The sequence below is a fragment of the Microcebus murinus genome, chromosome 6 (assembly GCF_040939455.1).
Source record: "Microcebus murinus isolate Inina chromosome 6, M.murinus_Inina_mat1.0, whole genome shotgun sequence".
Classification (NCBI taxonomy): Eukaryota; Metazoa; Chordata; class Mammalia; order Primates; family Cheirogaleidae; genus Microcebus; species Microcebus murinus.
Genome location: NC_134109.1, coordinates 92,554,633 through 92,569,879, shown reverse-complemented (window position 1 = coordinate 92,569,879; position 15,247 = coordinate 92,554,633). Strand labels below are relative to the sequence as shown.

Genomic DNA, 15,247 nt, shown 5'->3' with positions numbered 1-15,247 from the left:
TAAGAGAATTGGCCTATCTCTGTTAACCAATCTCGGCTGCTCAATCACAAGCATCCTCATCGTTTTGTCTAATTGGTTGCATTAGACATCCACCCTAATGGATTAACCAGGTTTCATGACATGGTAGTGGATAATACCAGTGCTGGACCACCAAATAGACACCATTAGATTTTTTGGATAAATATTCACTTTTGGACTGTGTTTCAGCATTTCATTTTTATCCAACCATTGTGCCAGACACTTGTGATCATCAAAAATAATCCATTTTTCATCACACGTAACAATAGAGTGTAGAAATGGTTTGCCTTTATGTCATGACAGCAAAGAAATGTAAGCTTCGAGACGATTTCTCTTATGACGCTCATTTAATTCATGCAGGACCCATCTATCCAGTTTCTTTATCTTGCAGATTTGTTTCAAATGGTCCAATATTGTTGGAACAGCAACTTCAAACCTTGCTGCTAATTCGCGCCTAAGTTGAGATGGATTTGCTTCCACTATAGTTTTTTCAGCTCATCATTATCCACCTTGGTATCAGGTTGCCCACGTGGCTCATTTTCAGGATTAAAATGACCAAAATGGGATTTCTGGAGCCATTGATGTACTATGCATTCATTAGCCATATCCTTCCAAAACATTTTGCTAATAATTTGAGCTGTCTGCACAGCATTGGTTCCATGATGGAACTTCTCCACGATGGAACTCGTGTTCAAGAATAACACAGATTTTTTACTTAAGCATGCTTTCACAAAAATTGCTCTAAAAAAAGATCTGAAAGATAATCACAAGCCAAAAACCATGCATTTGAAAGAACGAGGGATGTACTTTCGCAATAAAAATAAAACAAAAAGTGTCAGGTTGAAAATGTCAGAGATATCAAGTGTCAAACTTAGTATTTAAGGACATTTCCTACTTAATCACCTAATATAAGATGGATGAAACACACTGAACTGTGGCTCTGGGAAGATGCTTTAGAACTGGAAGACATGGCAGCAGTTGCTGAGAAGAACACTACCATTTTGTTTTTGTTCTGCTTTATTTTCTGGTATAGTCAAGTGCAGCAGTGAGAAGAGAGGAGAGAGTGGAGCTATATTTTTTGTGCTTTGTTCCAGCTTGTACTACTGCATGCCCAAATGGTGGGCATAGCTGTGTTCTCAGCCCCTGTTTCTCCCACTGGAAGTGGTCTTGTTATAGCTTTCAAAAGTTTTAGCCAACACCCCAAATGAGTGTCTCTCCCCTACCACTCCCTCCCTCCCCTCTCTGTCCCCCCCAATATAGGTATGCTTCATGAGTCCTGATGATTGGTCTAATGTGAGAGTCAGACAGCCACAAATTCTGCCACAATACCCCATTTAAACTGGCACATTGTTTTTGAACCAAACTCATAAGCATTGCTTCTTCTCTTAAGGTAAAATCCTTTCCCAGGAAGCTACTGAATCCTACATGTAAATATACCTGTGGCCTTTCTCACTCCCTCCTTTCCATTCTGCCTTATCCCAGCAGAAGAAAAGAATGGGATGGGTGGAACATCATTCAGGAAGAACTAAAGTGAAAGAAGAGAGGTTGATTGGATGTTAGTTTGGCTTGAGATCTAGGTGCTACATTTTAGGACATGGAACATAGGTGTATGTTTGTAGGCACTGAGGAAAGAACTAGTAAAGAGAGAGCGATGCCAAAGAATGGGAACAATAAATGGAATAAGGGCCCAGAGCAGGTAGGTAGGGATGGGAATAACAGCACCAAGAGAAGGTTAACGTTGGTACAAGTTGGAATTTGCTTCTTACTCAGAACCAGGAGAGAAGGAAGGGAGAGAAGCCAGGTGAGAGGGAGAGATTTAGAGGTGATAAGGAAAAAAAATGGGTGGTGTTAATGTCTAAGATAGTAGAGATGGCTAAAATTTATTGAGTGCTTTTAGTTTTACAGGCAATATGTTAAGTAATTTACATGTATTTCCTTGTGTAATCCATAATAACCCTTTTAAGAACTCTACTTCATAGAACAAAACATGTTTAGGGTGAATAAGAAATTTGCTCAGAGTTACAGAGTGGGGGGAGAGTGATATAGCTAAAATTCTGTTACTTTTCTCAGGGAGATAAGAGGAAATGTTTTCTATTGTGAGTAAGAGGAAGATGATGATGTGGTTCGTTGAGGTAATTTAGTAAACCTTTATTGAATGCCCGTTGTATGCAGGGCACTGTTCTGGCTCCTAGCAACACACAGGCAAGTAAGAAATGCTCTCTGAACTCAACGAATTTACAATCTAGGGTAAAAGTGGCTGGGTACCTACACAAATTGGAAAGTTAGGGAATTCTTGAAAACAGTTATTAATGAGATTAATAAGAGTTACTGAACAGCAGCAAGTGGCCCGGCTGCCAGGGGGGGACTTGAGGAGCCTTGTGTCACACTCTTTCCAGCCAAGTAAATTGAACATGGGCAGTCCCAAGTCTGGTATTTGGCGGAGCAAAGTTGAAATATTAAAGATGCAAAGAATTCTCAGGTGTTATTAAAGGTGCCTTTTAATGTGAATACAGTAGAAAAATACTGGAAAATAATCTGGTTTATGGACACTTTGTATGTAGGGCACATTTCTGAATGTCCCTGGTTCCCAACTTTGTTACAAAGTTTCTAGGTCCTCATTTTATTTATATTTACTTGGTCACATATTTTGATTTGAACATTTCCTTTGAAAGGCAAACATATTTCATAGCACCTGGTTGTCAGAGTTACTACAGATTCTAGCAGGATAATGTGTTCACTAGAAGTCAGGTAATAAACCACTTATAGAATAACTATTGTATTCTTTTTTTTTTTTTTTTTTTTTTTTTTTGAGATAGAGTCTCACTCTGTTGCCCTGGCTAGAGTGCCATGGCGTCAACCTAGCTCACAGCAACCTCAAACTCCTGGGTTTAAGCTATCCTCCTGCCTCAGCCTCCCAAGTGGCTGGGACTATAGGCATGTGCCACCATGCCTGGCTAATTTTTTCTATATATTTTTAGTTGGCCAATTAATTTGTTTCTATTTTTAGTAGAGACAGGGTCTCGCTCTCTTGCTCAGGCTGGTTTCGAACTCCTGACCTCGAGCGATCCGCCCACCTCGGCCTCCCAGAGAGCTAGGATTGCAGGCGTGAGCCACCGCGCCCAGCCTAGCTATTGTATTCTTAATAGAACTGTACAAAGCAGTTGGCATCCAAGACACAGTGATGGCATCTGTCTTGTTGTTACATTATTTTCATTAAACAGATGAAACCTTTTCTGTTAAATAACTTAGGCAAAAGTATGAATAGCTTCTTGCCTAGTCTTAAGGGATATAATACGTTTTCAACTTCTGTCTGAAACTTGTTTGTTGGTTGGTTTTTACCTACTGATACCCTGATGCTGTGGCTAAAACGATGGGGCCGGACCTCTCAGGTTCACTTCACCTTCAGACGCACGCCAGTCGTCAGGTAGGAAGCCTCAACGTGAATCGCACTTGATGAGGAAAGGAGTTTCAACTGTGTTTTCATTACTAAGGCCTGAAGTATACAAGTGTGTGCTTGGTTTAAAACACCAGTGCCACAGAAACAAACTTTACGTGAATATATATATATAACTCAATGATGAACTCTGAAATTGTGAGTGGACAGTTGAGAGTTGGTGTAAGGAATCTCCCTGTATTCTTGATGAGCTGCTTATAGATTTTCCCAAAGCTACTGACTGGCGACTGAGAGACGGTGGGAACAGCACAGAGGCGCTGGGACGTGATGCTGCCCACGTTACCCCTGCCATTTAGGATTCCTCAAGGAGGGCGTGTGGCCGTAGCAACCCGTGCGGCCCTTTAGCAGCTGAGGCCTTAGGATCCCCCGGTTGAACTGCAGCGTTAGGACCACTGGTTTAAACATGCATTCAGATTCTAACTTACTTCAGTATTTTCTGTTAAGTTAAAGAGTATTTTAGTTGCAATTTAAAAAAGAGTGATTTTTTTTTTAACAATAGCTTATAGTCTGTGAACTTAATTTTAAATTATTGGATGGCATATAATTTCAGACTATGTATTCATAATTTTCAATTGGTTATACAATCATGTGTTAAGTATTTTATTCATTACAACTTTTTGGAAGCATGAATGGCATAGTAGTTTAATATTTGTTAAATGAGTTTCACATGCAAACTAATATTGCCATGTTAGTTTAATGAGTCATACATTTCCAGTGTAGAATCATATGTATGTTGCTTTCTGATCAAATAAAACTTCGGAGAACATATTCATCTTGGCATCTTTAATCTGTTTTTTTTTTTTCTTCTAACTATAAATCATAGAGGCAAATGATTAAGTAGACAGGTGAAGAGGAGGAAGTCGCAAATAAAATAGGCACTTACATTTATTGTGTTTGCAAGGTTGTTTTTGAGGACAGCGCATGTTTCTCGAGACCTTGTTTCTTGCCTGTTTTATAGAGCTCTGGCCTCTTAACAGCACGGCTTTAATGACTTCTTGTGGGGCTCTTAGTTTATGTTAGCACTGAGTGTGGAGGGAAAAAAGAGGTCGGGTTTCACAAGGAGGCTGTAGACTTGTAAAATCATACCTAACTGGCAGAAACCAAGTCTGCATTAGGAAGTAAGCTAAGATTTGCATAAGGACAGGAGGTGTTTTGGCATTGAAATCAGTGAAAGGCATTTTGATAATGCTAAAAAATAGTTTTCAAACTAAAGTTTTAAAGGGCTGTAACATTTATTATAATTATAGGACATACTCATGTTCTCACTTTAATGCCCCACTTAGAATCAAACAGAAAAACAAACACTTGCTGGGAAACAAAGTTTAAGGACTATCATGAGATAGGTATTTCATATTTGCATGCTTTTCTAAAATTTATAAGTTTTGATAGAAAATTTCATGTAATTTGTTTTTTTTAATTGAAAAGTGTTTTTTTTTTTTTTCAGAAGTTCTTTTTCTTGTGATTTTCAGGTGTAGGGCACTGGTTAGGGAGAGACTCAAGCATCCATTGATGATAGGTGTTGTCTACCCAAAGAATGAGAGGGTAAAAGAACTAAAAAGTCAGATGTAAATGAAAGGTGAGGGATTTTATCAGGAAATTGGGTAACAGTAGAAAATTTATGTATACAAACTCTGCTTTCAATCCATGCCCCATAGAGGAATATGTGATTTTTAAAAATATCACTAATTTTCTTAATTATTCTTGTAGGTAGAAAAAAATATAAGTAAGGTAAAAAATAAAAACCATAATACATAATCCTACCACTGGTGATCTGACCTTAATTACTTATCTCTTTGTAATCAATCTACCATTATTTCATTATTGAAGTAGTGGATTATCTATGTACATTCAAAATGGAAAAATTACTTATGTTTCTCTGCATTTTAATGTACCTTTATGTAAAAGCTGTATAAGTCTGGCTTCAGTAAAAAAGAAGACGACTTTATATCTTAGAATACTTCTGCCTTTGTTCAGGCTTTAAAGTTTATTTTTATTGTATAAGAATCATTGTTTGACTTTGAGTCATTGTTCTGAAAGTAAAACCAGTGTATTCATAGCAAGATGTTCCATTACTATTACCACCTCTTACACCACTGCTAGGAGTATACTAGGTGCCAAGCAGTGCCTGCATACATGCTTGCATCCTGTGTGTGTACACATGTGTATATGTATATATGATTTAATGTTCTTACAGTATGCTTAGGAAATATTATTAGACTCATTATACTGAGGGATACTAAGCCTTGCAGTTGAGTAACTTCTTGAGGACACACAGCTCATTAGTGCAAAGCTGTGATTCTAACCCAGATCTATGGGTTTTAATATTTATTATCTCTTACCCACAGGCTGTGCTTCTGTACCACTTCCCTGTATCCACCAAAATTATGCTGGATTGTACTGCATTTGATTCCTGATTTTCTTTACACAGCCACGGCCAAGATGTCTTTCCAAAAACATCCTATACCTCAGTTTTCTAATGCCTTTATTTCTTTCATCAAGAAATGAGAATGAATTAAACTTGGATAAACAGTAAACACTTTTTCCCAAGCTTAGTCTATAGCATAGCCTTAGAAGTAAGAAACTCTTTTCTCTGCTAATCTTACATGTTATACATTGCTATTATTTTAGCTTGCTATACTATAAAAATTCAAGGATGTCTTTCTGTAAATCTTAAGGACTGCTTTAAATTTGAGCCATTAGTTAGTTAAAAAATCAAGATGAATAGATATTTGAAGTTGTTTCTCTTATTAATCCCTGGCCTAATTTTATAGTTTCCCAGTCTTTCTTAACATGCCCAGTTTCTTCTCATTCTGATCAAATGAGAATTTGGAATGGTTATGCACCAGCCCATCAGTCTCTCTCTCCTGTGTTCTCTTTGAGGCACCATTGTATCCCCCAACCTTCGAGGTATACAGGCCAAAAACCTCAGAACTGTATAGGTCTTTCTCTTTCTCTCCCTTGAACACCCCTGGGCCAAATCATGTTGTTCAGTGTACAACATTGTATGTGCCCTCCCTTCCTTTTCTCTTATCTCTGCCATCATTCAAAAACTCGGCAGATCTCTCTTCTACAGTTCTAATAACCTCTTAACTAGTCTCCCTACCTCTAAGCCCTCTTCGTTTAGGTACTTGCCTTTTTGATGATCAAAATGTATGTGGGGGCCAGGCACAGTGGCTCACACCTGTAATCCCAGCATTTTGGAAGGCTGAAGAAGGAGGATTGCTTGAGGTCAGGAGTTCTGGACCAGCCTAGGAAACAAAGTGAGACCCCCATCTCTACAAAAAAGAAACACACACACACAAAAACTTTAGCTGAGTGTGGTGGTGCGTGCCTATAGTCCCAGCTACTACGGAAGCTCAGGTGGGAGGATCACTTGAGCCCAGCAGTTCAAAGCTGCAGTGAGCTGTGATGATACCACTGCACTTTAGCCCAGGCAACAGAGTGAGCCTGTCTCTCAAAAAAAAAAAAAGTATGTGGGCTTAGAACTAGGAGATTAACAATAAAGGAAAAGTTAATACTCCTATTAGGTAAACTTTTTAAAAATTAGATTTGTTTTTAAAAAATAATTGACTCCTAAATAAATTTTAGAATGAGGTAGTTTAACTCAATTTACATACTTTCCTATCTTTAACAGTTTCCTAGAAGTAAGATATACTCTTGTTTGAGATGAGAGTCATAATTTCTAAATCCTAGTCAGCAGGAATTTTAAAGGTGGTGTTCTGTTTTGGATTAGGAATTTAGGAATTTTGTTTTGGATTTAGGAATGTAACATATATTCTTACCCAGCTAGAAGGTCAGTGCACTTGAGCTTAGCCTAAGCAGAAGAATTGCTTGGAAGTAGAACCCATAATTTTTATCTTTCACAAAAAGTTTGGGGATAATTTACATAGGGTGTCTGGAAATTGATTGCCTGGATTCAGATCTCAGCCTCATCATTTGCTATTAATAGCTGTAAAACCTTGAGCAAGTCAAAGCATCTCCTGTGTCTCAGCTTCCTTGACTGAAAACCGGGACAATAATAGTTATGAGGATTAAATAAACTGGAATATGTAGTATATTTAACAGAGTACCTCATAATAAAATATATATTAAGCTATTGTTATTTCTGTCTTTATTTAATTGCTTGAAACCTCTATTATATACTTTCATAATACAAGTTGAGTATCCCTCCTGTGAAATGCTTGGGACCAGTCAGATGGTGAAATTTTTTTGGATTTTGGAATATTTGCATTACACTCACTAAGCATCTCAATTCCAAAACTTTGAAATCTGAAATGCTCTAATGAACATTTCCTTTGAAGTTATGTCAGTACTCAAAAAGTTTCAGATTTTGGAGCATTTTGGATTTTGGATTTTTGGATTTGGGATGCTCAACCTGTACTTTTTCTTCGTAGCATTTATCACAATTTGAAGTTATATACTTGAATAGTAATTTAGTTAAATGCCTTTTTCCACCATTGGTCAAAGATCCCTGATAGTAGAACCTCTGTTAGTTTGTTCATCATCGATCCTTGCTACCTAGAATGATGAGGCACTGAATGAATTAATGAATTTAGAAGAGATTACATTAGTCTAAAACCTTCCTAAAAGTGATTAAAATACTTTCCTAGATTGGGGAGGCAATTAATCTGGCACATTATTTTATGAAGAATTGCATGATTCAGAGCCTATCAGCCTAGTTAACTACAAACTAAATGAATGGTGTGAATGTAAAGGCAGTGCAGTTTATATTAATATGTGATTCATGGAAATTGCTTTCTTTGTGTCATAGTTGTGCTGTCTGTCTTTAGTAGCAGAGATATTGTTTTTATATAACTAATTAAGATTGTTTAAATACCATTGGATGCTTACTATATAAACAGTTTGGTTTTGAAGTAATTAATGCCAAACTTTTTTTCCTGGCAAAAACCAGCCAACAAATTTGTTTGTTAGGGCTATACCCAGTCAAAAAGAGTTAAAATATATATATTTGGCATAAAGGAATATATTTATTCTTTTTGCTGTGGCAAAGGTATATGCATTCAATTTTTCCAGTAATTAAGCTAAGCAGTTTAAACCAAATATAAATACTCTTTAAGGATTTAGAAGGAGGGTTTCTAAGACACAATGCTTTTTGACAACGTTTACAGTTGGAATCACATGTTTTTGTGACATTATTCCTTTGTTGGTTTTAGAAGTAGTGGATTAACCTATAGAAGCCTTAGAATTAATAGATGAAAGCTGCCTTGAGTCAAATGCAGCTGTATCAAACGCTGGAGTGTTGGATCGTGTTTTGGAAGGGGAAAATGAAAGCAGAGAGAGCAGGTAAGACACCACTAGTGGTTCTGGTGAGAGATGTGGGCACAGGAACACAAGAGAAGAGATTCGACATACATTGAGGAGTTAAGACCAGGGGGAACATGTGATTGAATGAAAAGAATACAGGAGAAGGAGTCAGTAGTGTCTAGCTCAGGTGAGTAACTGGATAGTGATATGACAAAACTGGGATAGAGATACAGGCTTGGAGGAGAGATGACGATTTCATTTTGGACACGATGAGTTTGAAGTACCTTTTATAAATTCCAGGTGAAGATGTCCTGTAGGCAGTTGGAGCCATGAGTATGAAGCTCTGAGGATGGTGACCTAAGCTGGAGAGGTATTTTGGGAGTTAGCAGCAACAGCTGGATGTGGTTGAAAACTGGAAGTGAATGGGATCACCAAAGGAGAATGTGGAGAGAGACAAGAGCAGAGAGTCTCTGAGAGGAAGGGCACAGAAGAGAAGGGAGAGACCCTGAAGAGGGAGACAGGAAAGAGGAGTCAGAAATATGAGGAGAATAAGGAGTGTGTAGTGTCATAGACATTGTTTCAACAAAATAATGGGAAGAGAAGGCAGGGTAGATGTTTGAGTCAGAACAGAAGGGGAAGTAGCCAGTATAAACTATTTAGAGAATTTGTGATCCAGTGGGGAGGAGAGTGGATAGCTGCTGGATAAATACATAATGAGACATAAGGGGTAGGAGATGAGAGAGAGAAGAGGTGGATATATCAGGTTCCCAGAGGTAAAGAGAGAGGATGAGGTTGGTATCCAAATGGAAGGACTACAAACAGAAAGAAAGAAACTTACTTTTATTTTTGGCCTCTTTGTCTTCAGTCTCAGGGATGCCAGTGAGAGTCCTAAGCAGTATCTGGCTTGGTATTTTCTGGGCAAAATTATTTTGCCAGTGGGTTAAATTTCCAAAAGATACCCAAAGTTCGACAATTTAAATTAAGGATTTAAAAAAAATGTATCTTTATACTTGTTTTCATACCTTAGTGGAAACCAGAGTGGGATTAAGAAACACCCTTAATGAGTTAGAGGTCATACCCATTTATCTTTCAGTTCTCAGAATTTTGTGACTCCAAAGTTCCAGCCCATTTGGCCTAAAGTACAAAGTTAGTTCAATTTTTATAATTAAAAATCTTAGGGATTTCATAGATTTATCCATCTGAGAAAAAAGGGAGACTGCTTAAAGAAAAGGTAGTGGTTCAAATGCATATTGTTTGATTGACTAGGTGAGATTCAGAGCAAAAAGCAAAACTCGATTGCCTAAGTGGTTGGAAGAAAATTACAACAACAGAGTGATTATTTTTATTCTCAGTAATCATAATATTTATAAAAAGTTTTATAATATATAAAGGGCCCTCAATATATTGGTTTGTTTAATCTTTATAAAAATCTTTTGATATAGAAGGTACAGATTTTGTCTCTAGAAATAATGCCAGTAAAATATTGGGCATAATTTGGAATTATAGCCAAACAAAAATAACAAAAAGCATTATTTTCTTTTCATCCCAAGTTTTGGTATTTGTACCTGGAGAACTCCCTTCAGTTCTAATTACCGTGCTTAAAGACCTAATATTAATAAATTGGAGAAAATCCAAATCATTTTAGTTCAGTTCAACAAGTATTTTTTTAGTGCTAAGTCTGTGATATTTACTGTCTTAAGGGATCATGCAAAGAACGTGACCCACTGTTGCCTCTCAGTGAACTCACAGTGTAGAAGGGACAAAGACTTGTGAATATGTGGTTATAATACAAGATAAAAGCAGTGGTGAAGGTCTGCAGTGAACAGAGGTTGCAGAGAAAAGGGTCAGGAACAAGTTCCCAAAGGATGGGATAAATGAACTAGGCTTTAAAGAATGATAGGATTTGATCAGGTGGACAGAGAGACCTAGGATATTATTTTCTTTTTTTAATTTTTTTTTTTTTTTGGTTTTTTTTTTTTTTTTTTTTTTTTGAGACAGAGTCTCACTTTCTTACCTAGGCTAGAGTGAGTGCCGTGGCGTCAGGCTAGCTCACAGCAACCTCAAACTCCTGGGCTCAAGCGATCCTTCTGCCTCAGCCTCCCGAGTAGCTGGGACTACAGGCACAAGCCACCATGCCCGGCTGATTTTTATATATATACATATTAGTTGGCCAATTAATTTCTTTCTATTTTTATGGTAGAGACGGGGTCTCGCTCAGGCTGGTTTTGAACTCCTGACCTTGAGCAATCCGCCCGCCTCGGCCTCCCAGAGTGCTAGGATTACAGGCGTGAGCCACCGCGCCCGGCCTTTTTTTAATTTTTATTTAAAGCACAGGTCAGTCCAAAAAGGGATCGAGGATATTTGAGAGAGACGGAAATGCTCACATAAAGCTCAGAGGTTGGCTGGGTGCAGTGGCTCACAGGTATAATCCTAGCATTCTAGGAGGCCAAGATGGGAGGATCCCTTGAGGTCGGGAGTTTGAGACCAGCCTGAGCAAGAGTGATACCCCATCCCTACTAAAATAAAATAGAAAAAAAAAATTAGCTTGGCACGGTGGTGAGTACCTGTAGTCCCAGCTACTCCAAAGGCTGACACAGGAGGATAGCTTGAGCCCAGGAGTTTGAGGCTGCTGTGAGCTAGGTTGATGCCCCAGCATTCTAGCCTAGGCAACAGAGCGAGACTATCTCAAAAAAAAAAAAAAAAAAATTAAAATTAAAAAAATATGTATATAAAGCTCAGAGGTGTGAAATAGCATGATGTATTCAGAGAATTATAAGTAGTTCAGTGTTGTTAGTGAAATGTAATTGTATGAGGCTAGACAGTTTTACAGAGACTAATTAATTCATCAGCAACACAAATCAAATCCATGTTTTTGATGATCACTCTGGAGGGTAATTCTGCTGGCAGGGGACATATCGGCTAAGAGGCACCTGAAAGATTTATAGGAAGGATATGATAAGGGTCTGAACTGGACAGAGGACTGTTAGGGATGGAGAGACATTAGATAGAGAGATATATGTAAGATAAAACATTTTGAATTGGATGCCTGATTCATTGTTAGGTCATGGAAAAAGAGACTGTTCAAATAGGCCTGGAGGAACTTCTGCTTCATTAAGAAAAGTTAAGCTAAATTAAGTATTTCAATCTGGAGAGGTAAATGCTGGGAAAGAATAGGTAAAATTCCTATTTTGAAATCTGTAAGTTGAATACAGACTGGATTATCGGTAGCAACTGGAACTAATGGTCACCCTCATACATGGAAAAGGTAAATATGGGATCAATAAGAGTACATGATACTGCATAAAGTAAGCATTAAACTTATGGAAATTTAGGCCCTAATTCCCTCCAAAATGAATGTATTCAATAGAAGTTTAGTTAATTATAAAAAGACAGGCTTACATTGTTATTGAAAAATCAGGTTGTTCTGAATGTGAAGATGGTATTTTGAAGGTGAATAAAACCATCTATTTCCTAATGCTTTAGTAGATGAACAGCAGTGGCTGGTTCATAGGTTTGACCCAGAATTAAAATGGTTGTAGATAAGCATCCTAGACAGTGATTACAGAAGCAATTAAAAGAAAAACTATTGATTTTTAAAGTTTGATGCTCTTGAATAGTGGTTCTCCAACATTTTAGTCTCATTCTTTATACTCTCTTACCTCTTGTATTATCCTGGATAGAGCTGGAGCCTGTTCTACTAAGTGAAGTAGCACAAGAATGAAAAAACAAGCACCACATGTACTCACCATCAAAGTGGTAGAAACTGATCAATATTTATGTGCACATATAGTAGTAACATTCATCTGGTGTCGGGCAAGAGGGGGGGAAGAAGGGATGGGTATATTCACACCTAATGGGTGCGGTGCTCACCATATGGGGGATGGACATGCTTGAAGCTCTGACTAGGGTGGGGCAAAGGCAACCTACACCCCTGTATTATGCTGAAATTAAAAAAATAATAACTTATTGAGGACCCCAAGAAAATTTTATTTATGGAACTTACATCTATTGATACTGTTAGAAATTTAAACTGAGTAAAATATTCATTGATTTATTTTCAAATGAAAACAATAATGCATCACATATTAATATGACTTTTTTTTTCCTTTTACTGAACACAAAGGTCTTAGATAATATGACTTTTTTAAAGGAAAAATTAATGAGAGGAATGCTATTGTTTTACTTTGTGCAAATCTCTTCAGCTCGATTAATAGAAGATATCTGGATTCTCACACATATCTGCTTCTGCATTGTTTGTTGTGATAGCATCCATTATATAGCTTCTGAAAAACACTGTACACTCAAGAAAAGAGAGTGAAAAAGGCTGATTATTTTTTTTTTTTTTTTTTTTTTTTTTTGTTTTTGAGACAGAGTCTCACTTTGTTGCCCGGGCTAGAGTGAGTGCCGTGGCGTCAGCCTAGCTCACAGCAACCTCAAACTCCTGGGCTCCAGTGATCCTTCTGCCTCAGCCTCCCGGGTAGCTGGGACTACAGGCATGCGCCACCATGCCCGGCTAATTTTTATATATATATATCAGTTGGCCAATTAATTTCTTTCTATTTATAGTAGAGACGGGGTCTCGCTCAGGCTGGTTTTGAACTCCTGACCTTGAGCAATCCGCCCGCCTCGGCCTCCCAAGAGCTAGGATTACAGGCGTGAGCCACAGCGCCCGGCCAAAAAGGCTGATTATTATGAAAATGGTTTTGACTTTGAGGATCTACTGACAATAGCAGTTTGAGGACTGCTATTCACAAAGAAACAGAAATTTGTGTTACATACACAGAGAAAGTATTGCTTTACTCCTACTCCACCCTTTTTGGAAGTAGGTCCTCCTAAGAATAATTTCACCATTGTTTACTGGCCTTGTCCTATACCTCTAAAGGCCTGTGATCTATCTACAGATATATGAAGTCAAGTCCAAGGAAGAATTTGTTAGTCTTCTATGACCTTATGACTCTATCCTTCCCAGTCTAATGATGCATACGTTCAACTAGCCCTGTGCTCTCCATTTTTCTTCATAATTTCTCATTATTGATAAACCATAGAGGCATATTTTTTTAACTGGAGTCTGAGGAGGAAGAGTAAGACTGTAAGCAGGGTCCCTTCTTTGTGTCTTGGAAGACTTAGAGAGGGAAGGGAAACCACAGTATTACCTAGAGTCTGGACTCCTTCAAAATGCAAAACTGTGGAGACTACTTCCTGGAGGCCTGCCTCTAAAGTAGTAAAGAATTATCTGTAGAAAATATCAACACTTTCAAGATTTTTCTCTGCTTTGAAAATCCATGAGCCTAAAAATAGTCTCTTGAGTTTCTCTACCTCTTATTCATCAAATACGCCATTTGTCTTCTGTCTTTCCTTTCTCATTCTGCTCCATCAATACCAGCTTCATCCGATTCCAAACACAGGGGTGATGTGTCTGTGTCCAATGAGAACCAAGTCTTTGTGTTCTTTAAGGTATCTCCACAATCTCTCCATTTTCACTGCCACCACACAGTTCTGTCATTCCTATTTAAACAACCTTAGGATTTTTTACTTGAGACTGCTTTTATCAATCCATTGTGTGTAATACTGCCTGACTAGTTTTTCCCAGACACTACTGTTATCTTAACACTCCTTTGCTAAAAAGTCTTCAGCGATGCCTTAATTTGTACCATGGTACAAATCTGCTATATCTCTCTGCCCTTCCTTCTGCTTTCCCATGAACCCTTCATCTGAAATATTCCACGATACTCCTGGCTGTTTCCCCACAATCCTGTGAAGACAGTTGCACATTTCTTAGCTCTGTGCTATCTTCATGTTAGCCTTTTCACCTGGAATGTCCTGTTTTTCCCCTGTCATCTAAATCTAATGGATTCTTCAAAAGCCAATTCAAAACCAACTCCTGTAAGTGGTTTTTACCCGACTGGTTTGCCTTTATTTATTTCTCTCTTCTCTGATATATAGTAGTATTTGAAGTTTCTACCATATAGTTTGTTATGTAATTATTAATATATGCCATTATTAATTGTTTATTTTTGTTTCAGTTATGTTAATTTTTTCTCTCCAAATCCTAGTTTCTTGAGAACCTGTTTAGAATTTAATTCTGGGAATGACTGGACTTCTTAAGTTAGGCCAAACTGCCCATTGGTTTTTCCAAAAACTTTTCATTGAAGTATTTTTGTGCTAGTTATGTTAGGTTGGTCTTACATCTGAGCAGGAGTTCAAGTCTAACCCATAATACCCAGTGCAATGTTATTTCCAAGTGTAGTTTTCATGTACTCATTCTGAATTTGTCAAACTTTATCTTATAGCTATTTCTGCATTTGAAGTTCAGCCAGTTTCCATTGAGGTCCACGAAGGTGGAGTTGCTAGATTTGCATGCAAGATTTCATCAAACCCTCCTGCAGTCATAACATGGGAATTCAATCGCACAACTCTACCTATAACTATGGACAGGTAAATGTAGATTTTTGTCTTTGGAGGTGTTACAACGGTAATGAAGACTTCATGTGAAACGATTTAGGGAGAATC

The 15,247-nt window shown here is 37.8% G+C and overlaps 1 protein-coding gene across 1 annotated transcript in view; it reads left to right on the top strand.

Annotated features, from left to right (window-relative positions):
- The window catches only part of PRTG (protogenin), a 129,960-nt gene that overhangs the window by 48,911 nt on the left and 65,802 nt on the right, over positions 1-15,247 (top strand). Inside the window, 1 exon segment of the mRNA XM_020285915.2 lies at positions 15,028-15,172. Within this exon segment, the coding sequence (XP_020141504.2) occupies positions 15,028-15,172 (145 nt within the window).